At 37.2% G+C, this 22,132-nt stretch overlaps 1 protein-coding gene across 4 annotated transcripts in view; it reads left to right on the forward strand.

Moving 5' to 3' along the window:
• GSK3B (glycogen synthase kinase 3 beta) overlaps nucleotides 1-22,132 on the forward strand; it is a 269,831-nt gene that overhangs the window by 125,276 nt on the left and 122,423 nt on the right. For all 4 annotated transcript variants that reach the window (XM_005548051.4, XM_005548052.4, XM_045384687.2 and 1 more), the window contains exon 3: nucleotides 18,761-18,844. In XM_005548051.4, the coding sequence (XP_005548108.1) occupies nucleotides 18,761-18,844 (84 nt within the window). The remainder of the gene's footprint in view (nucleotides 1-18,760; nucleotides 18,845-22,132) is intronic.

Consider the following 22,132-nt stretch of genomic DNA (forward strand, 5'->3'; position numbering starts at 1 on the left):
CAGGTGGATCACCTGATGCCAGAAGTTTGAGACCACCCTGGCCAATATAGGGAGCCCCTGTCTTTATGAAACATTACAAAATAAAAAATGGGCCGGGGGTGGTGGCTCACTCCTGTAATCCCAGAACTTTGGGAGACCGAGGCGGTCGGATCACTGTGTCAGGAGATTGAGACCACCCTGGCTGACACGGTGAAATGCAGTCCCTATTAAAAATACAAAAAACTAGCCGAGTGTGGTGGCACATGCCTGTAATCCCAGCTACTCGGGAGGCAGAGGTTCCAGTCAGCCGAGATTGTGCCACTGCACTCCAGCCTGGGTGAGAGCAAGACTCTGTCTCTAAATAAATAAATAAATAAATAATGAAAAAAAGATGTGGTACAGCTTCAGTCCTTTACAGCTGAATATCCAGTTGTCCAAAGCTCCATTTGTTGAAAAATCTTTTGTTATAGAATTGTCTTGACAACCTTGTCAAAATCTGTTGGCTATAAACATTTTTGGACTCTGAATTCCATTTCATTGATTGATATGTGTGTCCTTATGCCAGTACCACACTGTCTCGATTACTTTGTCTTTGTAAAAAGATGTGAAATATGAGTCCTCCAACTTCTTCTTTACAAGATTATTTTGACTATTCTGAGTGCATGCAAATTTCCATATGAATTTTAGGATTATCTTGTCAATATCTTTTTTTTTTAAAAAAAGATAGCTGGCCAGGCGCGGTGGCTCACGCCAGTAATCCCAGCACTTTGGGAAGCCGAGGTGGGCACATCACCAGGTCAGGAGTTCGAGACTAGCCTGGCCAACATAGTGAAACCCCATCTTTACTAAAAATACAAAAATTAGCCGGGTATGGTGGCACACGCCTGTAGTCCCAGCTACTCAGAGGCTGAGGCAGGAGAATTGCTTGAACCCAGGTGGTGGAAGTTGCGGTGAGCTGAGATCAGGCCATTGCACTCAGCCTGGGCAGCAGAGCAAGACTCCGTCTTAAAAAAAAAAAAAAAAAAAAAAGGTGGCTGTAATTTCAACAGGATTGTAGTGGATCTGTAAATCAATTCTGGGAATATTGCCATCTTAACATCATGAAGTCTTCCAATCCATGATTATGGATTGTCTTTCTTTATATCTTTCTATGAGATTTTAGAGTTTTCAGTGTATAAGTCTTACATTCATTTGTTAAAGTTATTCCTGAGTATTCTTTTTTATGCTATTATATTTGGATTTTTTTTCCTCTTAAGTTCTTTTGCAGTGTGTTCTTTGCTAGTACTTCATTATTTTGACATGTTTTCAGTAGGTAATGTTAAACTCTGTCCTGAATTTATTTTAATATTAAGATAGATTACATTTTATAAGCATCACCCTAAGGATTAAAAAAATCTATCTAGATAGGGAATGATGGTGAAATAATAGCTATTCCTGAACTCTAGGGTTTAATTTCTGGTTTTCTGTAAAGTATTGGAAAAGGACTTTGCTGTTAACCCCCAGCCAGTCTCTCTGGTTCCTTAATGTGCTTGGCGGTTATAATACCTGGAAGTACTTGCCTATGCCTCTTTTCTACCAGTACTAGGGTTTCTTATTTTCCTAATCCTTCCAAGTTACTGAATAGAGAGCCCTTTATGAAATTGGAGAAGTCATTTTACCTCTCTAAATTTGTTTCTTCTTGGTAAGATGTAGGATGAAATATTTAATAATCATTTTAAGTTTTTTTCAGACTTAAGTGAGAGTACTCACATAAATAGCTTCCTTAATCTGTAAAGAAATATTCAAATATCAGGGTTCCTTTCTCTTCAAATTAGACTTTACCTTTCTTAGCTTGGGTAATCCATCAAGATTTATCTGAATAAGCTACTTCACCTCACCTTTCTGTTAAAAAACCTCCACTGAGTTTTTGCATTACAAGATCAAGTGTGAACTAAGGCTAGCCAACTCAGTTTGTATATACTATGTGCAAAGGACTACATTAGATTTTGTGTAGGTGACAAGCAGGCATATGACAGGGTCTCTGCAATCAGGGAGTTTATAGTCCATGTGAAGTATTAAACGAATTATCTAGTTTGGTGCCAGCTGTGGGAGTTCATGGTTTGTATGATGAACTATCTTCCTGTAGATTGCCCTGAAAATTGTGCTCACATGATATCTTAGAGAACCTACAAGATTTATAAACACAGTAACTGTTTATGATAGATAACAATCAAACTCAATTTCTAGGGCTTTATTGAGGAGAGTGTTTATCTAGGCACTGACCATGTACTACCCAACTCTTGGTAATGCCTTTAAATTTTTTTTTTTTTTTTTTTTTTTTTTGGCAGACACTCTGTGAGAGGCACAGATTTTCAGTCCTTTGAACACTTAATAAATGAAAATTGATCTGAAGAGAATATTAAAACATTTTCACTTGAATCTTCACAGTCTACCAGTACTAGGGTTTCTTACTTCCTAGGTGGATGGAAAGTGTTTTCAATGAATTTGGACCAGAATTGGTACAAAAATCAAAGAATTCAAAATGTTAAATTATTTTGTTTTTCTTTAAGATTGTTACAGTTTGATAAGTATTTTTTTTTAAATGTCATCAGAAAAATAAAGCATAGGCTGGGCATGGTGGCTGATGCCTGTAATACCAGCACTTTGGGAGGCCAAGGCAGGAGGATTGCTTGAGCCCAGGAGTTCAAGACTAGCCTGGGCAACATAGTCTGTTTTATAGAGACCCTGTCTCTATAAAAATAAAAAAAAAAAAATGGCTGGGCCCGGTGGCTCACACCTGTAGTCTCAGCACTTCGGGAGGCTGAGGCAGGTGGATCTTTTGAGGTCAGGAGTTCAAGACCAGCCTGTCCAACATGTGAAACCCCATCTCTACTTACAAAAAACAAACAAACAAAAAACCACAAAAATTAGTTGAACTTGGTGGCTGGTGCCTGTTAGCCCAGCTACTTGGGAGGCTGAGGCGGGAGAATCACTTGAACCTGGGAAGTGGAGGTTGCAGTGAGCTGAGATCACACCACTGCACTCCAGCCTGGGAAACAGAGCAAGACTCTGTCTCAAAAAAAAAAAATGGAAGTATAATATTACAAAAACCTATAATTTAATTATTTTGCTTTTGATTTGTTTGCTGTGTTTAAAATGAGCTCTTAGATCTGCCTTCCCTAGCTTTATTGAGATATAATTGGTATATTTAAAAACTGCATATAATTAATGTGTACAATTTAATGCATTTGGACATATATGTGTACTCATCTTACCATCACTACAGCCAAGATAATTAACATATATCTGTTGCCTCCAAAAGTTTCATTATGCCCCTTATGCAGGTAAGAATATTTGACATGACATCTACCCTCTTAGTAAATTTTCAGAAGTTCACCTTGTTAATTATAGGCACTGTGTTGGAAAACATATCTCTGTAACTTACTTATCTTGTATAACTGTAACTTTATACCATTGAACAACAACTATTCATATCTTCCTCCCCTGTCTCCTAGTAACCACCATTCTGTTGTCTACTTATATAGGTTTGATTCCTTGTTACAAAAAATAATGCAGTATTTCTCCTTCTGTGACTAACTTATTTTGCTTAGCATAATATTTTCCAAGTTCATCTGTGTTGTCACAAGTGGTAAGATTTCCTTCCTTTTAAAAAACTTGTAATGTTTATTCTATTGTATGTATATACCACATTTTTCTTACCAATTCATCTGGGTTTTCACATCTTTGCTATTGTTCATAATCTTAGAGGAAAAGTTTTCTGTTTTTCACCATTGTGTGTGATGTTAGTTATAGGCTTTTTTTGTTCTTTTTTGAGACAGAGTTTCACTCTTGTTGCCCAGGCTGGAGTGCAATGGCACGATCTTGGCTCATTGCAATCTCTGCCTCCCAGGTTCAAGTGATTCTCCTGCCTCAGCCTCCTGAGTAGCTGGGATTACAGGCATGCACCACCACACCCGACTAATTTTGTATTTTTACTAGAGATGGGGTTTCTCCATGTTGGTCAGGCTGGTCTTGAACTTCCGACCTCAGGTGATCCACCTGCCTCGGCCTCCCAAAGTGCTGGGATTATAGGCATGAGCCACCACGCCCAACAGTGATGGGCTTTTCATATGCAGATGCTCCATGACCTAAAATGAAGTTATGTCCAGATAAACTCATTGTAAGTTTAAAATGTCATTAAGTCAAAAATACATTTAATGCACCTCATCTGTAGTACATTATAGCTTAGCCTAGCTTACCTTAAACGTGCTCAGAACACTTTATGTTGGCCTGCAGGTGGACAAAATCATATAACAAATAGCCTATTCTATAATTAAGTGTTGAATATCTCATGTAATTTTATTGAATACTATATGGGTACTCATCATTAATGTACACAGCTGAAAACACCATTGTAAAGTTGAAAATTTTTAAGTTGAACCATCAAGTCAGTGACTGATTGTATAACTTTTATTTTGTTGAGATAAGTTCCTTCTATATCTGATTCGTTGATGGTTTTTGTAATGAAAGGGTGGTAAATTTTGTCAAGTGCTTTTTCCTTTTTTTTTTTTTGTTTGTGAGACAGAGTCTTGTTCTGTCACCCAGGCTGAGTGTAGTGGCCCAATCTCGACTCACTGCAACTTCCGCTTTCTGGGTTCAAGCGATTCTTGTGCCTCAGCCTCCCAAGTAACTAGGACTATAGGTGTGTGCCACCACCTCCGGGTAATTTTTGTGTTTTTAGTAGAGATGGGGTTTCACCATGTTGGCCAGGCTGGTCTTGAATTCCTGTCCTCAAGTGACATGCCTGCCTTGGCCTCCCAAAGTGCTAAGATTACAGGTGTGAGCCACTGTGCCCAGCCTGTTTTTTTCATCACTTTTAATGCACCAACAATGAGGAAGAGATTAGTGCTGTTGTATATATACGCAATCTTTGGTGAGCCAGAGCTTGGCTGAAGAATGGTATTTTCAAGCCTGGCCCTGTGAGGATAGGGCTCTTGATCAGTTTTTAATCTTTGGAGAGATTAGCTGGAGAGGGGTTAGAGAGAGTGGTATATCACAGCTCTATTCTCAGGAATGGGAAGTAGTCCTTTACATGTGTTTTGAGGGGTGGGGGTTCATGACTTGGGAACTAATTTGTTTCTCTAACTCCTCCTTTATTTTTCTGGCTAGTAGTGACACTTCTTACAATAAAATGTACTGATATGTATTGACGTATCTCTTTTTGTATTCTAGATGTGTATAACAATAAACAAAACAGACAACAAAACTATGTCATTTTAAAGCTTATATTGTAGTGGAGAGAGATGGACAATAATGAATAAATATGCAACATAGATATAATATATTAGATGATTGTTACTCTGGAGAAGATTGAGGTAAAAGAAGGGGTTTAAGGAATCCTGAGAGTAAATGTTGACGTTGCAATTTTAAATAGTGTGAGAAAGTATGTAGCATTTGAGGAAATACCTGAAGTATGTGAGGGGGGCTGATAGTCAGATATTTATGCAATTGTAAAGCAAAGTAGAGAAATCCCACATGGGTAAAACTTTTTCCCACTTTCCCTCAGTGATCACATCTTGCAAAATTATAGTACATTATCACAATTAGGATATTGGCATTGATAGAATCCATCGATTTTATTCAAATTTCCTCAGATTCTCTTTTACTACTTTGGAGAGCTGTATGTGTATATATTTCTTTCTTATGTTTTTAAAATTACATGTATAGGTTTGTGTATAGACCATGATAGTCAAGATATAGAACATCACAAGTATCCTCTTACTGCCCTTTTATAACCACATTGACTTCTCTCCCTGCCATTCCTCTACCCCTAACAACCAGTATAACCCCTGGCAGTAACCACTAATCTGTACCATTTCCAAATGTTTTTTCTTTCAAGAAGGTTATAAAAATGGAATCATATCCAGTATGTAACCTTTTGTGTTGGCTTTTTTTGTTTCAGCATAGGTTTCTGGGGATGCAACCATGTTGTTGCATGGATCAATAATTGTTTCTTTTTTATTGCTGAGTAGTATTCCATGGTATGGATATACTACAGTTTGTTTATTCACCCAATGAGGGACATCTGGGGGCTATTGTAAATAAAGCTGCTTCTAACATTCATGTGCCAGTTTTAATGTGAACATAAATTTCTATTTCTATAAGACATATGTCCAAGAGTGCAATTGCTGGGATCCTGGGTAAATTTTGAAAGTTGGGCCAACAAGATTTCTTGATAGATTAATGTGAGGTCAAGCCGGGCGCAGTGTCTCATGCCTGTAATCCTAGCACTTTAGGAGCAATAATTATTATTGCTAATAATAGCACTTTGGGAGGCCGAGGTTGGAGGATCATTTGAGGTCAGAAGTTCCAGACCAGCCTGGCCAACATAGTGAAACCCCATCTCTACTAAAAATACAAAACGATTAGCTGGCATGGTGGTACCCGCCTGTAATCCCAGCTACTCAGGAGGCTGAGGCAGGAGAATCACTTGAACCTGGGAGACAGAGGTTGCAGGCAGTGAGCCGAGATCATGCCACTGCACTCCAGCCGGGGTGACAGAGTGAGACTCCGTCTTTTTATTTTTTATTTTTTTAAAAGAGGTCAGAGAGAAAGAGGAATCAAGACTTCATGGTTTTTGACCTGGGCAACTAGAGGAGTGAAATTGCCAACAGCTGACATGGGGAAAGCTATGGGAAGAGCATGTTTAAGGGAGATGAAGAATTTTACTTATGACATGTCAAGTTGATGTATATTAGACACAGAAGAATTGTCACATAAGCAGTTGCTTAAAAGATTTTGGAATTCACAGAGGTGGTCTGGTCTAGAGATACACAATTGGGAGTCTGTTCAGCCTTTAAAGCCCTGAGACTGGAAGAGGTGATAGAAGCAGCTGAAAGAGGTGAGAGATTAAGTTCTGGCTACTTCAGTGTTTTAAAAATAGGGAGATTATGAAGAACTAGCAAAGAAAACCACAAATTTGGCCAATGAGAAAGGAGAAAAAACAAGATAATTTAGTGTCCTGGAAGGTGATTGGAGAAAGCGTTTCAAGGGGAGAGGGAGTCAACCAATCATTTTTGTGTAAACTTTAGTTGTAGCACAAAGGCATATTCTCCACAGTAACCAGAGGCTTTAGTTGTGTTGTATTCCAGGGGATGTGTTGGATGATGCTCCCTTTTCTCGTTTCTTTTGGGTAAGGAGAGTTTTCGAGTTTTAGTTTGTATATTCAAAAAGCAAATGGTCTAAGAGAGGAATTGAATTCTACCTGTTAAGCTCCAACTTAATTGTTTACTCTTTTCATGAAAAATCTTTTTAATTTCCTAGTTGGAAGTATTGTTTCTGTTTTTAGAATTCTCCATCCTTTTTTTTTCTTCAGGGTTGGGGGAGAGACAGGGTCTCACCACATTACCCAGGCTGAAGTGCAATGTCACAGTCATAGCTTACTATAGCCTTGACCTCCCTGGTTAAAGTGATCCTCCCACCTCAGCCTCCCGAGTAGCTAGGAACACAGGTGTGCATCGCCATGCCTAGTTAATTTATTTTTATTTTTTGTAGAGATGCAATCTCCCTGTGTTGTCAGGCTGGTCTTGAACTCCTGGGCCCAAGTGATCCTCCTTCCTCAGACTCCCAAAGTGCTGGGATTACAGGCATGAACTGCCGCACCCACCCACCCGTTTTTCGATAACTCTAATGGCACTTAACATTTTCTGTTGTATGGCATCTGTATTAGTCCATTCTCACATTGCTGTAAGGATACTACCTGAGACTGGGTAATTTATAAAGGAAAGATGTTTAATTGGCTCACAGTTCCGCATGGCTGGGAAGGCCTTAGGAAATTTACAGTCATGGCAAAAGGGAAAGAAAGCAGGCACCTTCTTCGCAAGATGGTGGGAGACAGAGTAATCGTGCAGGAGAAACTACCATTTATAAAACCATCACATCTTGTGAGAATTCACTCACTATTAGGAGAGCAGCATGTGGGAAACCATCCCCATAATCCAGTCACTTCCCTCTCTTGACAGTTCGGGGGTAGAGGTCCTCGCCTCAACACTTGGGGATTACAATTTGAGATGAGATTTGGGTGGGGACGTGGAGCCAAACTATATCAGTATCTTTATTTGCATACTTGTATACTTGTCTTATTTTGAATTATAAGCTCTTTCAGTACTGAGGTCCTCCTTTATTGTCATATTTTCAAGCATATAGTAATAAATGGAATTGAGTTACATTTTATTGTGATAGAGCATGGAATCTGACACACCTGGTTTAAATCTTGCCTGTGCTGCTTGCTACCAAATTTCTTAACCTTTCTATGCCTACACACCCTCTTAAGTGGGGATCATAGTGTTGCGTACTTGATAGGTTTGTGGAGAGGATTGAAGTTATGAAGATACAGCTCTTAACAGAGTGGTCAGCTCATAGTAAATTCTTTGTGTTCTATAGTTGTTGGTGCCATCATTGTTATTGTTAATAATAATATGCTGTTATGTTATTGACTCTCAAAGATACAGGGTTAAAGGAATACACACTTAAGCGGGCATTGACTTACATGCTAGGGCTTCTGAAAACTAAGTATTCATATCTGCTTTAGTAGTCCATATTACCTGTCAGGATATAAAAGTCTGTTATTCCCTTAGTCCCTGCAGGCATCCTTTGTGTTGTTTCTCTTCCATTTCCCTTTCTGTGCTGGGTAAGTAGTCTGTGTAACTGATTGGGAAAAGTAGCATACATGAGTCCTTTTTATTGTTTCTATAAAATTGGGGTTTTGTTACAGAATATGTTAAGCCTACCTAGGCAGTATGTTATTTTATAACTGTAATTTGAAATTTTAACTTATACACTAATTATAGTTATATAAAAGGAAAATATCATAAATTTCCAGAACGTTAGTCCCTAAATTAATATAGAAAGTCCACTATGTATGTGTACTAAGTACAAAATTGAGATTGAAATGTAAGGAACTTTCTTTTTTTGCCTTCTGGGGCAGGGATTGGCAAACAGTGAACCAGCCACCTGTGTTTGTAAATAAAATTTACCACAAACAGCCACATTAATTCTTATACATATTGTTGTAAACAGACAGCCACATTCATTCTTATAAATATTGTCAGTGACTGCTTTTCCCCTACAACTACAGAGTTGAATAGTTTATAGCAGCCTATATGGCCTGCAAACCTGAAGAATTTAGTGTCTGGTCCTTTACAGAAAATGTTTATTCACTCCTGTTCAAGGCTATTATTTTTGTGGCTCATCTCTTACAGCTTTTCTCACTCTGTCTCTTGTATTGATTCCTGTTCTTCTGTCTGCTTAAACGATTTTCTCCAGGATCTTTTCTTGAATAGCTCACCTTTCTTAGGGCTTATGTCACTCCACTGTCTAGGTTCTACTTTCTGACTAATTTCTTTTTAGTGTCCTTTATAGACTTTCTGCTGCTGGGGAGTTTGATCACTGTTTTTCTTTTTTTATAGGTTTAGCATCTTGAATCCAAAAATCCAAAATTTGAAATGCTCTGAAATTTAAAACTTTTTGAGCACCAACACAGTGTTTAAAGGGAGTGCTCATTGGAGTATTTTGAATTTTGGATTTTCAGATTAGGAATGCTTAATGGGTAAAGATGATACTAAATCCAAAAAAGTCTGAAATCTGAAACACTTTTGGTCCCAAGAATTTTGGTTAATGTGTATTCAACCTGTATAGGCAATAATATATACTCTCCTATGGCTTCTGAAGCACCCACACCTCCTAGAGGATAAGAGGAACATATTGTATTGCTTTCTGCACCTTTTTTATCTGCTTCGGTGTCCCTGAGTCATTTCAAAATGAATGTGTCCCAAATTGAACTCATTTCCTTCTGCTTCCAAAACAGCTTCCCCGGCCACTGAACTCTACCATGTTAGTCATGTGAGCGAAAAGCCTGATAGCTGTCACCTCCCTCCTCCTATTTACCAATCCAATAGCAGTGGGTGATCACTACTGTTGTAGACCCATTTTCTTCCTTCCATTTTTCTCTGTTTTTACTAGTGTAGATCCTAGTTTTATCTGCTGCTACCTTTGTAACATTTTTTTCACAGCAATCTTCCTAAAACAAATCTCTTGTGTAAAACACATTAGTGGGCTGGGTGAGGTGGCTCACACCTGTAATCCCAGCACTTTGGGAGGCCAAGGCAGGCGGATCACCTGAGGTGAGGAGTTCGAGACCATCCTGGCCAACATGGTGAAAACCCCCGTCTCTACTAAAAATACAAAATTAACCAGGCGTGGTGGCAGGCGCCTGTAATCCCAGCTACTCAGGAGGCTGAGGCAGGAGAATCTCTTGAACCCAGGAGGTGGAGGTTGCAGTGAGTTGAGATCATGCCACTGCACTCCAGCCTGGGTGATAGAGTGAGACTCTGTCTCAACAACAACAACAAAAGCAAAAAAAACACATCAGTGGTTCTTTATGCCCTGTAATATTTAGCGCTCTCTTTAAGACCTTCCACCTGACTGCATTTCAGAATTTTACAAATTAATAAGCAAATTTTTCTTAGCTCCTGTCCCCAAGTATCTATTAGCACTTTTTAAATGAGCTCGACTTAATCACATTGTGTTATAGTTGTTGTTTTGCTCATCCATTAGACTGTAAAACATTTAAAGATTGTAAATTTTTGTATTCTTAGGGCCCCCAGTTCTGACACATAGTTGGCTTCAAAATGTGATCATTACGCATTCTGTGCATGGAACAAAATATCCACATACCTCATAAATAGGTAAAATATCATGTATCAATTAAAAATATACTTGTGCACATGGGGTTATTTTAAGGGTTTTTTTTCGGGGGGGGGCTGTCGGTTCTTTTAGGGCAACTGAATTTACTGTAAAATCAAAGATTTAGAGATGAATTAAATGCTTTTTCAGTCTTATTATGATGACTAAGGATGGATAATGCAACTTTGGATAACCTTCATTTTTTTTTGCAGAAGATGTACTTTGGGAAAATATTCTTTAAGCAAAGCATTGGAAGTGAATCCTATTTTACTAGATTTTGTGAAAGTGGAACTTTCTGTGGTGGGGGAAGATCTCCCAACAGAACAAACTTTGATGAAGAAAAAAAGATGATAGCCATATGCTGCCCACCATACACCCACAATATTAAGCTTGCTGGTTGTTTCTTCACCTAAAAGTTTACTTTTCCTTTATTAAACTTTATGTAATAGTACAAAAATATACCCTTCTGGAACTTTTTCACTCTGTGCTTTAGCTTCCAAAAGTTTTTCTTTCTCTTGTCTTTTTTTTTAAAGCATGAGATGTCAGATATTGTAAAAATGAGTAAAAGCCTCTGTGTCTAATCTAGAGGTGGATATATGTTAATGAGTATTGGTTAAAACAAAAGGATAAGTTTTCCTTTAGATGTGCCATTTAGGCTTTTTAAATACTGATATTATGCTTACTCTATCTTGGGTAGTCATTTTGTTTTATGAGTAAGTTGGGAATGATTAGTAAGAATCTTGTTTACATGTTTTCTTTTGTCTTTTCTATTTGAAAAAAGATGCCTTTACAGGCAGGTCAGTTACCACAATTTAAAATTTCTAACTATGACCTTAAAGTAAGACATGCATTTTAACATTGCAGCCCGGTGCACAGAAAAATAGTTACAAGTTTCATGGAAAAAAAAAACCTTACTATATGTAAAGTGATATTCTGTTCCATTCTATTCTATTCTTATTCCTCTATTCTATTCTATTCTATTCTATTCTATTCTATTCTATTCTATTCTATTCTATTCTATTCTATTCTATTCTCCTTCCACACTTCCTTCTCAATGCTGATTGGCTGGTGCCCATAGTTTGGAAAATAATACCAAGTTGGAAAGTAGAAGAAATTACAGAAGCTGGGAATTTACTTTGTTAAAGACAAAGTAACCTGCTCTGAGAACTCTGTGAGTAGTGCAGAAAGATGTCTTAAAACACTTACAGTATGTTGGTTGGGCAAGGTTTGTGAGTGTGTCTCTGTGTCTGTATAGTGACTGTAATGTAATATCTGATTTCTATAAGCTACTTTCGAAAAGTATCCTTTTATGTAACATCAGTGAACTGTAGTAAAAATGAAACCAAGAGAATATATAGTAAATAACAAAATATTTGTAAGTGCTGCAGGGAAAGATTAGTGATGGCCTCATTAAAAAGGTAAAAGTTAAATAGGTTCTTAAAGGATGGGCTTAGAATGTGTGTAGGTTGGAGAAAGAGTCAACGCATTCCACTGATGGTAATGTGATGGTAAATGTAATAGAATTGGGAGTACAACTGGTCCAGAGTTGGGAATGAAACAATGTATTCAGGAAGAGTGAGAAGTAAAGATCTAGCTATAATATAGAGTTCACATTGGTCATGAATGGAAGACTAAACTGAAAAGGAGAGGCCAGATTATAAAGTGATTTAGACTTTATCTTGTAGGCAATGCGTGTCTCTCTGTCTCTCTGTCTCTCTGTCTCTGTCTCTGTCTCTCTCTCTTTGCTAACATTTGCCACTCCATCTGTCTTGGTTACTATTTGTATCATATATCATTTTTCATACTTTTACTTTTAAGTTGTTTGTGTCTTTGAATCTAAAGTATTAATTCCTAAGGATAGATTATAGATGCACCTTTCTTTTTATCCAGACTTTTGATTGTATGCTTAGCTCATTCACATTTTATGTAGTATGTAATGTAGTTGGAATTATATGTGCCATTTTACTCTTTGTTTTCTATATCTTTCATATTATATTTGTTCTCCGTTCTTCGTTACTGTCTTCTTTTGTGTTGAACAAATATTTTTTAGTGTATCGTCTTAGGTATGCTGTTGATTTTTAACATTAAAAAAGTTATTTTCTTAGCGGTTGCTCTAAGAATTACAATTTGCATTCCAATTTATCATCACCAACTTTAGGTTAATACTGATCTAATTTCTGTAAAATATAGCACTTTTGCTCCATTATAACTTTGTTTTCTCCCCCTCCTTTTTGCTGTTATTGCCTTATGTATTACATTTATTTACATTATAAACCCAACTGTTATTATATTCTGTCTTTTAATGAAATTAAGAGGAAATAATGTCTTTTATATTTTCTCATTTATATTTAATACATCTGGTGGTCCTCACTTGTTGTGAATTTCAGTTAACATATGGTGTCATTTCCTTTTGGCTCAAGGTACTTGTTCAACTATTTCAACTTTAAGATATTCTCCATCTTTTTAAGTTTGAGGATGTCTTTATTCTTCCTTTCTTGTTTGAAGAATACTTTTGCAGTAAATAGAATTCTTAGTTGACAGTTTTTAAAAATTTTTTGTTACTGCCTTCTGGCTTCCGTTTTTTCCTGATGTTTAGTCAGCTATTAATTGTATTGTTTTTCCCATGTATGTGATGAGTAATTTCTCTGTTGTTCTTCTCATGGTTTTTTTGGTTTTTTTTTTTTTTTTTTTTGGCGGCTTCAAACTGTTCAAATGTGATATGCTTAGATGTTGATCCCTGTTTTTATCGTATTTGGGGTTCATTGATCTTCATGGCTTGATAGATTAGTGATTTTCATCAAATTTGGGAAATTTTCAGCCATTATTTCTTCTAACATTTTTTTCTCCTTTCTCTTTTTCCATTTCTGCCTTTACACATATGTTGATATGTGTGATGTTATCCCAGAGGTCTCTGAGGCTCTGTTTATTTTTCTGCAGTATTTTTTCCCTCTTTGTTCTTTCTTTTGGACAATTTCTGTTTCTTTATTTTTAAGTTCACTGATTTTTTTTTAATGCCATCTCAAATGTTCTCTTGAGGACATAGTGAATCTCATTTTTGTTATAATGTGTTTCAACTCTAGTTAACTCTCGTGTTTTAAAAGTTAACGTTTCTTTATTGAGATTATTTGTTGTGCAATTGTCATATTTTTTCTTTAATTTTTGAAATATGGTTTCCTTTAATTTTTTAAACTTAATTATAAATTATAATAGCTGCTTTGTATTCTTTATCTGCTAAATCCAACAGCTGTGCCCACCAGGAGTTAATTTCTGGTGACTATTTTAACCTGATTATAGGGCAACTTCTTCTGTAGTTTGCATATCTCACAATTTTTTTTCAATTGGGCATATTATATAATATATTATAGCAACACTAGGTTCTGAATTATTTTTTTGAGACAGGGTCTGGCCTGTTTCCCAGGCTGGAGTGCAGTGGCATGATCTCAGCTTAACTATAAGCTCCACCTCTCGGACTAAAACCATCCTCTCACTTGGCTTCCTGAGTAGCTGGGACTGGTGGTACACGTCACCACGCCCAGCTAATTTTTGTATTTTTTATAGAGATGAGGTTTCCGTGTTGCCCAGGCTAGTCTTGAACTCCTAGGCTCAAGCGACCAGCCTGCCTCAGCCTCCCAAAGTGCTAGGATTAGAGACGTGAGCCACTGCGCCTGGCCTGATTTTTTTTTTTTTAAAAACCTCCTGACAAATGATTGTTTTGTGTTTTTGTTTTGTTTTTAAATAACTAACCTGTACATAATCTGTAGAACTGTTCTCCCCAACAGATAGAAGCCCTAGAATTCTGTGTTAAAAATTTAATTCTAATTTCCATTTTTAAACCTGATTTTCTAGGATCAACTCTTTGTATAGCTTCATGGTCAGCCAGTTATTGCTTAGAGATTGTGCTTAAACAACTTGAATGTTTTTAAAACTTTCAGCTTTTTTTTTTGAGATGGAAATTCTCTCTTGTTGCCCAGGCTGGAAGGCAATGGTGCAATCTCGGCTCACTGAAACCTCCACCTCCCAGGTTCAAGCAGTTCTCCTGCCTCAGCCTCCCGAGTATCTGGGATTACAGGCATGTGCCACCAAGCCCGGCTGATTTTGTATCTTTAGTAGAGACTGGGTTTCACCATGTTGGTCAGGCTGGTCTGCCACCTCAGCCTCCCAAAGTGCTGGGATTGCAGGTGTGAGCCACCGCACCCAGCCACTTTCAGCATTTTTTGATGATCCTGTGTGTGAGTTGGGAAGTGTATTCAAAGTTCTGACAGTTTTCACATCAGCCTTGGCTTTTACTTTCTCTGGAGCTCTCTTGAGCCTCCCCCTCATATGTGCACTGACTGTCAGACAGGTGTGTGTGGGGAGCTTATTTAGGCTCTCTGTGCCTCTCTCATTTCCAGTATCCCCTTATTAAATTTCTGGGTATCCTTCTAGTCTGTCATTTTCTCCAGCTGGGACTACATTCTCATTTTAGCAGAGCTGTGGGCCTTTCCCCTTTATATCCTTCCAAATTTGCTATTTTTATTGCCAGTACCACTAGGCATGGGTTTTTGCTCTCTATCCTAAATGACCATAGCCCTCTGGTTTTCACTGGCAACACTGCCCTGGGAAAACTGCCTCACTGATTGAGTTGGGTGGTTGTAGGGGGACAGTAGCATCCCTTGGCAAAGAAGGCCACTTTCCTCTACTGTATTGTCATATCTAGCAGCTTTTTAAGAAAAAATTCTTCTCAATTTGTTGTTGCCTTTGCTTAGTTTCCAGAGCCCTGAAGTGATTGTTTTCTTCAGTGTACTTCAGTTTTATAAGTATTGTGGGGGAGTGGATTTGCTACCCTCGTCATTCTGCTGTACCTGGACATCTCTCTTCAAACTTCCTAACCCCTTCGGACCCTGTGTCCCCTACACCCACTTTAATTCAATCTAGTCAGTTTTTTTCACCATTGTTCTACTGAAACCATTCTTGTAAGAGTCCCCAACATCTTGCATTTGTCATAGCAATTGTCATTTTCCTGTTTTTATCTAGCCATTATCCTTCTGGCTATTTCTTGAATATGCCAAGCGCACCACTGAGTTTTTACATTTGCAGTTCCCTGTAACCATCTTCCCTAGATCTTCACATGGTTCTTAACTTTATATCTTTCAGGTTGATGTTCATATCTTAAACTGCTTCGTAAGGTTTTCTCTGGCTTCCTTATGTAAAATAGAGACATTTCTAAAGTAACACAATAGGAACAGAAGAGTAAACATAGATGAATATTTAGGTCCTTATACTTGCTTCACTTAATGCATCTTTCAGTAGCTTTTGATATAAATGGCCACTCAGTTTTTCTAAAAAATTTTTAACATGGCTTCTAAGGTAAGATTCTTTCTTATTTTTCTTCCTGCTTTATTAACTACTCTACTCTGTCCTCTATTTTTCATTTCATGAATTTTTTTTCCGTATGAACTTCTTCCTTAGGTGATATTGTTAGGTACCCTTGCTTTAAATCTCCTTTATCTAGATGACTCCCAAATGCATTTTTCCAGCCTTAGCTTCTACCCTGACCTCACGTGAACATCTAATAAGGATTTCAAACTTAATAGATAAAAAACAGAACTCTTGATCTACTTTTTCCTTCAAACTTACTGTCTTAAATTTTTAGAATGCTTTTTTTTTTTTTTTTGAAACGGAGTCTTGCTCTGTCGCCCAGTGCTGTGGCGCGATCTCAGCTCACCGCAACCTCTACCTCCTGGGTTCAAATGATAGAATGCTATTCTACAAGGTAAATCTGATTGTATCACTTTCCTGGTCAAAACCTCCATTAGCTTCCCTTTACATTTAGAGTGAAATTCAGTTTCTTACCGTGTTTGATGAAGGTTTATATGATCTTGTGTCTGCTTACCTCTCTGAACATAACTCCTACCTCTCTGAACTTAACTCCCACCTTTCTCTCTCCTTACTCAGAATGCTGCAGCCACATTATCTTTCTGGCTATTTCTTGAATATGCCAAGCCCACCACTAGGTTTTTACATTTGCCGTTCCCTATAACCACAGTGCTTTCTCCTCAGATCTTCACATGGTTCTTACCTTCATATCATTTGGCCTTGTGTTCATATCTTAACTGCTTCATGAGATTTTCTCTAACTTCCTTATCTAAAACAAGACATTTTTAAAGCACCACAATAGGAAGAGTAAATGTAGATGAATACTTAGGTCCTTGTTCTTGCTTTACTTATGCATTCTTTTTGATCAAAAATATTGTGCACAATCTTATACAACTTCTGTTATCTGGGAATTTAATACTCTGTTACCTTGGTTAATGAGTCTGGAAAAGTAAATAACTTATTTTAACATAGTTGGCTATGTTAAAAAATCAATCTTAATAGCTGTATGTTATGAGAGGAATGAGTATTGATTTACAACAGTTCTCCCTCAAACCCAGCTACCTAAATGTGAATTCACAAAGTATAGAGGCTGGGTGCTGTGGCTCACGCCTGTAATCCCAGCACTTTGGGAGGCTGAGGCAGGTGGATTGCCTGAGGTCAGGAGTTCGAGACCAGCTGGCCAACATGGTGAAACCCCGTCTCTACTAAAAATATTAAAATAATTAGCTGGGTGTGGTGGCAGGCCTCTGTGATGCCAGCTACTCAGGAGGCTGAGGCAGGAGAAAACCCAGGAGGCAAAGGTTGCAGTGAGCCGAGGTCATGCCATTGTACTCCAGCCTGGGCAACAAGAGTGAAACACTGTCTCAGACAAACAAACAAAGTATAGAAATACTTCCAGAAATAGCTTCAATTTGGAATGGAAATGGACACAATTTTGAAGTCTGTAGTTTTCTGTGTTCCTCTCTCTGAACCAGTTAACACTTAAGAGCCTGTTGTCAGTTATTTGTTAAAGTAATTGTACTATACTTTCTGACTCACTTTCTGTTTGCTTTCTGACTTTGTTTCCATAATTTTACTAACAAGTAATGGAATGAAAGATTGATACCTTATAAAAGCATTTTAAATACCATTGTACACATAAGCCCAACTTTGAAAGGTCGGTTTAAAGGAACATTCACTTCTGCTGTCATCTTCTAAGAACTAGAAGCCATCCTACTCTTCCTATTCTAGGATAGCTGTCTTTACCTGCTTCTTTGGTCCCAACGCATCCTCATCCGCATCCTTCTTGGCCTCTTTTCTAACCGTAACACCATTTCCTTTCCAGATTCTTAGGTATATACTTTATATTTTCTAGCTCTTCTAAATCATTACTTTAAAGCTTTATTTTTTTGGCTAGAAAGCTGGCATTTTGGTATTGTTTCTGTGTGTTATGTAATTTGTCCTTCATTAACTGGATTTCTGACAGTCAAGTATATTGTTGGACTATAATAACCTCTTTGTTAATGTACAGTCTAGTCAGATTTACTGCTGCAAAGTCTGTGGTATGAAGAAATCATATTATTTAGTGATTTCTTTTTTTGAAGAACGAACATAATTTTGAAACTTCCCAAAGGGAAAATAGTTTTGTGTGGTCACAAATCTATCAGTACTGTATGATTTCTTTTCTTTTCTTTTCTTTTCTTTTTGAGATGGAGTTTCGCTCTACATTCACTTTTTCTAAAACTTAGCAACTGAGCTCTTTTCATGGAGTTGATGCTCGGTTTTTTTGTTGCTTTCTTTTTTCTCACTGCATCTTAGAAAACAAGATCAAGCTATTTGTGGTAAAGTAACAGTTTTTACAATTTTGAATTCATCGAAGACTGTTATTTTTGTGAAATATACAAATGCATTGCTAGAAAGATGAAATTTAAAAAAAATAAAATATGGGTCCTAATTCTTATTATCATATTCATAGATATCAATTTATTCTCTCATTGTTATAAAAACTCTAAACACTCTCAATTTCTGTATTTGTCTTATTGGAGAGCAGTAACAGATATTTCATGGACTAGTAACAAATATTTTGCAGATCAGTACCACCACAGATCACACTTTTAGTAGCGTATCTAATTTTATTGCTTAATGTTATTTCAGAAGCATCTTATTCACTATGATGAATAGCTGTTATCTTTTAAAAATATTTTTTTATGTGTTTCCTTTTCAGAACCGAGAGCTCCAGATCATGAGAAAGCTAGATCACTGTAACATAGTCCGATTGCGTTATTTCTTCTACTCCAGTGGTGAGAAGGTAGGTTTGACACAAAGTGTGTACTGAACATTGTGATAAATTTGTTATTTTTCTAGAAATTAATCTCCCTTCCCCCCATAAGACAGTTTTGCTAATGGAATGGAAAAATTCCAAAACACTAGCCCCAGCAATACTCAGTCCAAGACATGGTCATTGAATATCATTAGTTATATCAGGAAAGCATTAGTGAGATAAAGGGAATGCACTTGTAAGAATTTTCTTCTTCATGAAAGCATCTATCTTCACTTCTCAAGAAAATCTATATACTTTTTAAATTTTTTTAAAGACATCTATGTTCCTTATGTGCTTACGCAGCCCTCTGATAGTTTACCTATTTATTGCAGGGAGGAAAATTAAGTTATTTTGTTAAGTGAAGTTGATAAGAGGTGAAAAGGTAGCAAGAGGACTTTGGTAGGAACAGAATGAGGGTTAAACATTTGGAAGCAAGTTGAGCCATCCTTGCTTGGCCAGTGAAAAACTTGGAAAAGATATATTGCAGAGCTTACTTTAAGTGATCCCTATGTCTGATCACAATGAATTCTGTGAAAGCAAAGGGTAAGGAAGACTTTGTGCTGCTAATAACTCCCCAACCCGTCTTTCTCTTCAGAAGATGCAATAATCAATGAAGTTGGAGCAAAGAAAATAAATTTCTGCTTTTCCTTGGTGTCTTTATTTTTCTGCCCGCTGCTATCCTTTCTTTCTTTTCACTGGTTTGGAGTGCATAGGCAGGGCAGGTAACAAATCACTTGATTCTTTTGGCTAAATAAATATGACTTTGGATAACTTCACTTGGTATTTTGGACTTCAGATTTCATGCATATAATATCTAATGTTCTTAGATCCATAATACTTGATTTCTAGCTCAGTGTTCTTGTTACTTTACGTAACTGTTTTCTAGTATAACAGTTTTTAGCCATTTTCTTTTTTTTTTTTTTTTTTTTTTTTGAGACGGAGTCTCGCTCTGTCGCCCAGGCTGGAGTGCAGTGGCCGGATCTCAGCTCACTGCAAGCTCCGCCTCCCAGGTTCGGGCCATTCTCCTGTCTCAGCCTCCTGAGTAGCTGGGACTACAGGCGCCCGCCACCTCGCCCGGCTAGTTTTTTGTATTTTTTAGTAGAGACGGGGTTTCACCGTGTTAGCCAGGATGGTCTCGATCTCCTGACCTAGTGATCCGCCCGTCTCGGCCTCCCAAAGTGCTGGGATTACAGGCTTGAGCCACCGTGCCCGGCCTTTAGCCATTTTCTATTAAGCTTTTTTTTTTTTTTTTTACAGCAAATATTGCCTGACAACATTTTCTATTAAAGTTTATTTAGATTATTTCCTTAGAAAATCTTTTTTTTTAATTCCAGTGCCTATTATATAGGAAGATGTCAATGTATTAAGCCCGAATTTTGATATAAATGTCTACAGATGTATAATTGTTGCGTATATACACATGTATTGTAACTAATACGTTTTAACAACTATAGTTAGCAAATTGGCCCTTTATTGACCCTTGCTTTTCAGTTGCTCTTTTTTTTAGTTTAAATGATACCTCTGGTTTACTAAGGATTGTAAATCCTCATAAGTATTAGAGCTTTTTTATTTCTAAACCCCGTTACTTGGTTCATACTACTTTTTTTTTTTTTTTAACCTACCAAATGACCTATTTTTATCTTTATTCTGATCTGTTTGGGCATGTGTTTGCATTTTTCTGTCTCTTCCTAAGTAAAATTATAGAGCCTCTGTTATGTTCACAAGTATGTTCTTTATAATGGAATTTTGCATATTCATTTTGTTGTTGTTGTTACTAGATGAATCATGATACTCCTGGGTAAGAATTATGTGTTCCATGAACTGCTGGATTACAATAGATTCATTTGAAAAAAGGCCTCCTCCCAGAGTTCTTAAACATTTTCTCTTTGATTACTTACTTCAATGTATATAGCATTCCTTATATGCTAGGCACTGTTTTAATGCTTTACAAATATTAACTCCTTTAACTCTTAAGAAGTTGAAGAGCAGAAAAGAAAGACTATCAAAGCATTTGAATGCAAGGCACCTGATGGCTTACTTGTCTGGTTTTGGTTTGATGGAAAACTCCTGTCATAGTCAGCTCTTACCCTGACTCAGTCCTTCACTGGGGGTGACAACTGACTGTCTCTTATCTGTATGCCCCAGAGGATAATTTCCTCTTTGCTGCTGTTCTCAGTTTCTTACTTATCTTAAAGGTTCTTACAGATAAAGAGCAATTAGAAGTCATTAACAGAGATTAACCTCTATTATTAAAAAAAATAGACCTTCTAATATTTTCTTTATGTCAGAACTTTCTCTTGAGCTTTGTAAATTTCCCAAAGTTAAAAAAAAAAAAAGACACCTCCTAATTTTGGGATAGCTTCATTAAAAACAAAAAGGAAGAAAAAAAGAAAAGTTGTGGTATATTGCTGAAAATAATGGTCCTTCTTTGTCAAAAAAAGAGGAAATTTTTCTAAGATGTACAGAAATACATAGGTTCAAGACTTCCCATAGTCTCTCAGCCACCAAAAAGATAATTTCTTTTTGCCCCACTCATAATCTCCACTTCTGAATTATTCTGGCAGGACTAAGATATCCTTCAGGAGACCAAGCAGTAAACTATTTCTTCCCATAGGAGAAGATGGATTCTTTTCTAGGGTTGAGTGCTCAGGTTAGTTATTTTCAGTTCAGTTCTAACTTTCTTGGAATAGGTTGCTGAGAGTATTCACTGCTGTTTAGAAAGTAACCTAAATGTCTGTGAAATTCTTGCAAATCCTTGAAGATGATTTATCTTGGAATATGGCAGTCCTATATTTGGTAGGCATTTTTCTAGCAGAAGCATCATGTATTGCTTATGTGTATTATGTATGAGAAGAGTTTTGGAGGAAGAAATAATAAATTAATCATTTGAGATGTTTATGACACATGCAAGTAGAGATGCCCAGTAGACAGATACATGTGTGACTTCATAGATGGTGGTGGTGGCTCTAGGTGGAGAGGTGACATTGACAAAGCAGGATAGAGAGGGTGTGTAGCCATGTGGAGCTTGGGGAGGGAGGAGATACGGAGTGCTGTTTGAGGCCAGGACAGTGAAAAGCCAGCATGTGCATATGGAAAAAGATACACAGAATTGAAGTCAAAGGTCAGGATAGTGGTAGTGAATAATTTAGTCGTTTTCCTCAACATTTTCCAAAAAGGGAGTAATAGAGGCCCAGAGAGAAGAGACACTAAGAGAGACAACGAAGGAAATTTAAGACAGATGAGAACCCATATAAAGATTTAGAAACAATCAGATAG

The sequence above is a fragment of the Macaca fascicularis genome, chromosome 2 (genome assembly GCF_037993035.2).
Source record: "Macaca fascicularis isolate 582-1 chromosome 2, T2T-MFA8v1.1".
In the NCBI taxonomy this organism is placed as follows: Eukaryota; Metazoa; Chordata; class Mammalia; order Primates; family Cercopithecidae; genus Macaca; species Macaca fascicularis.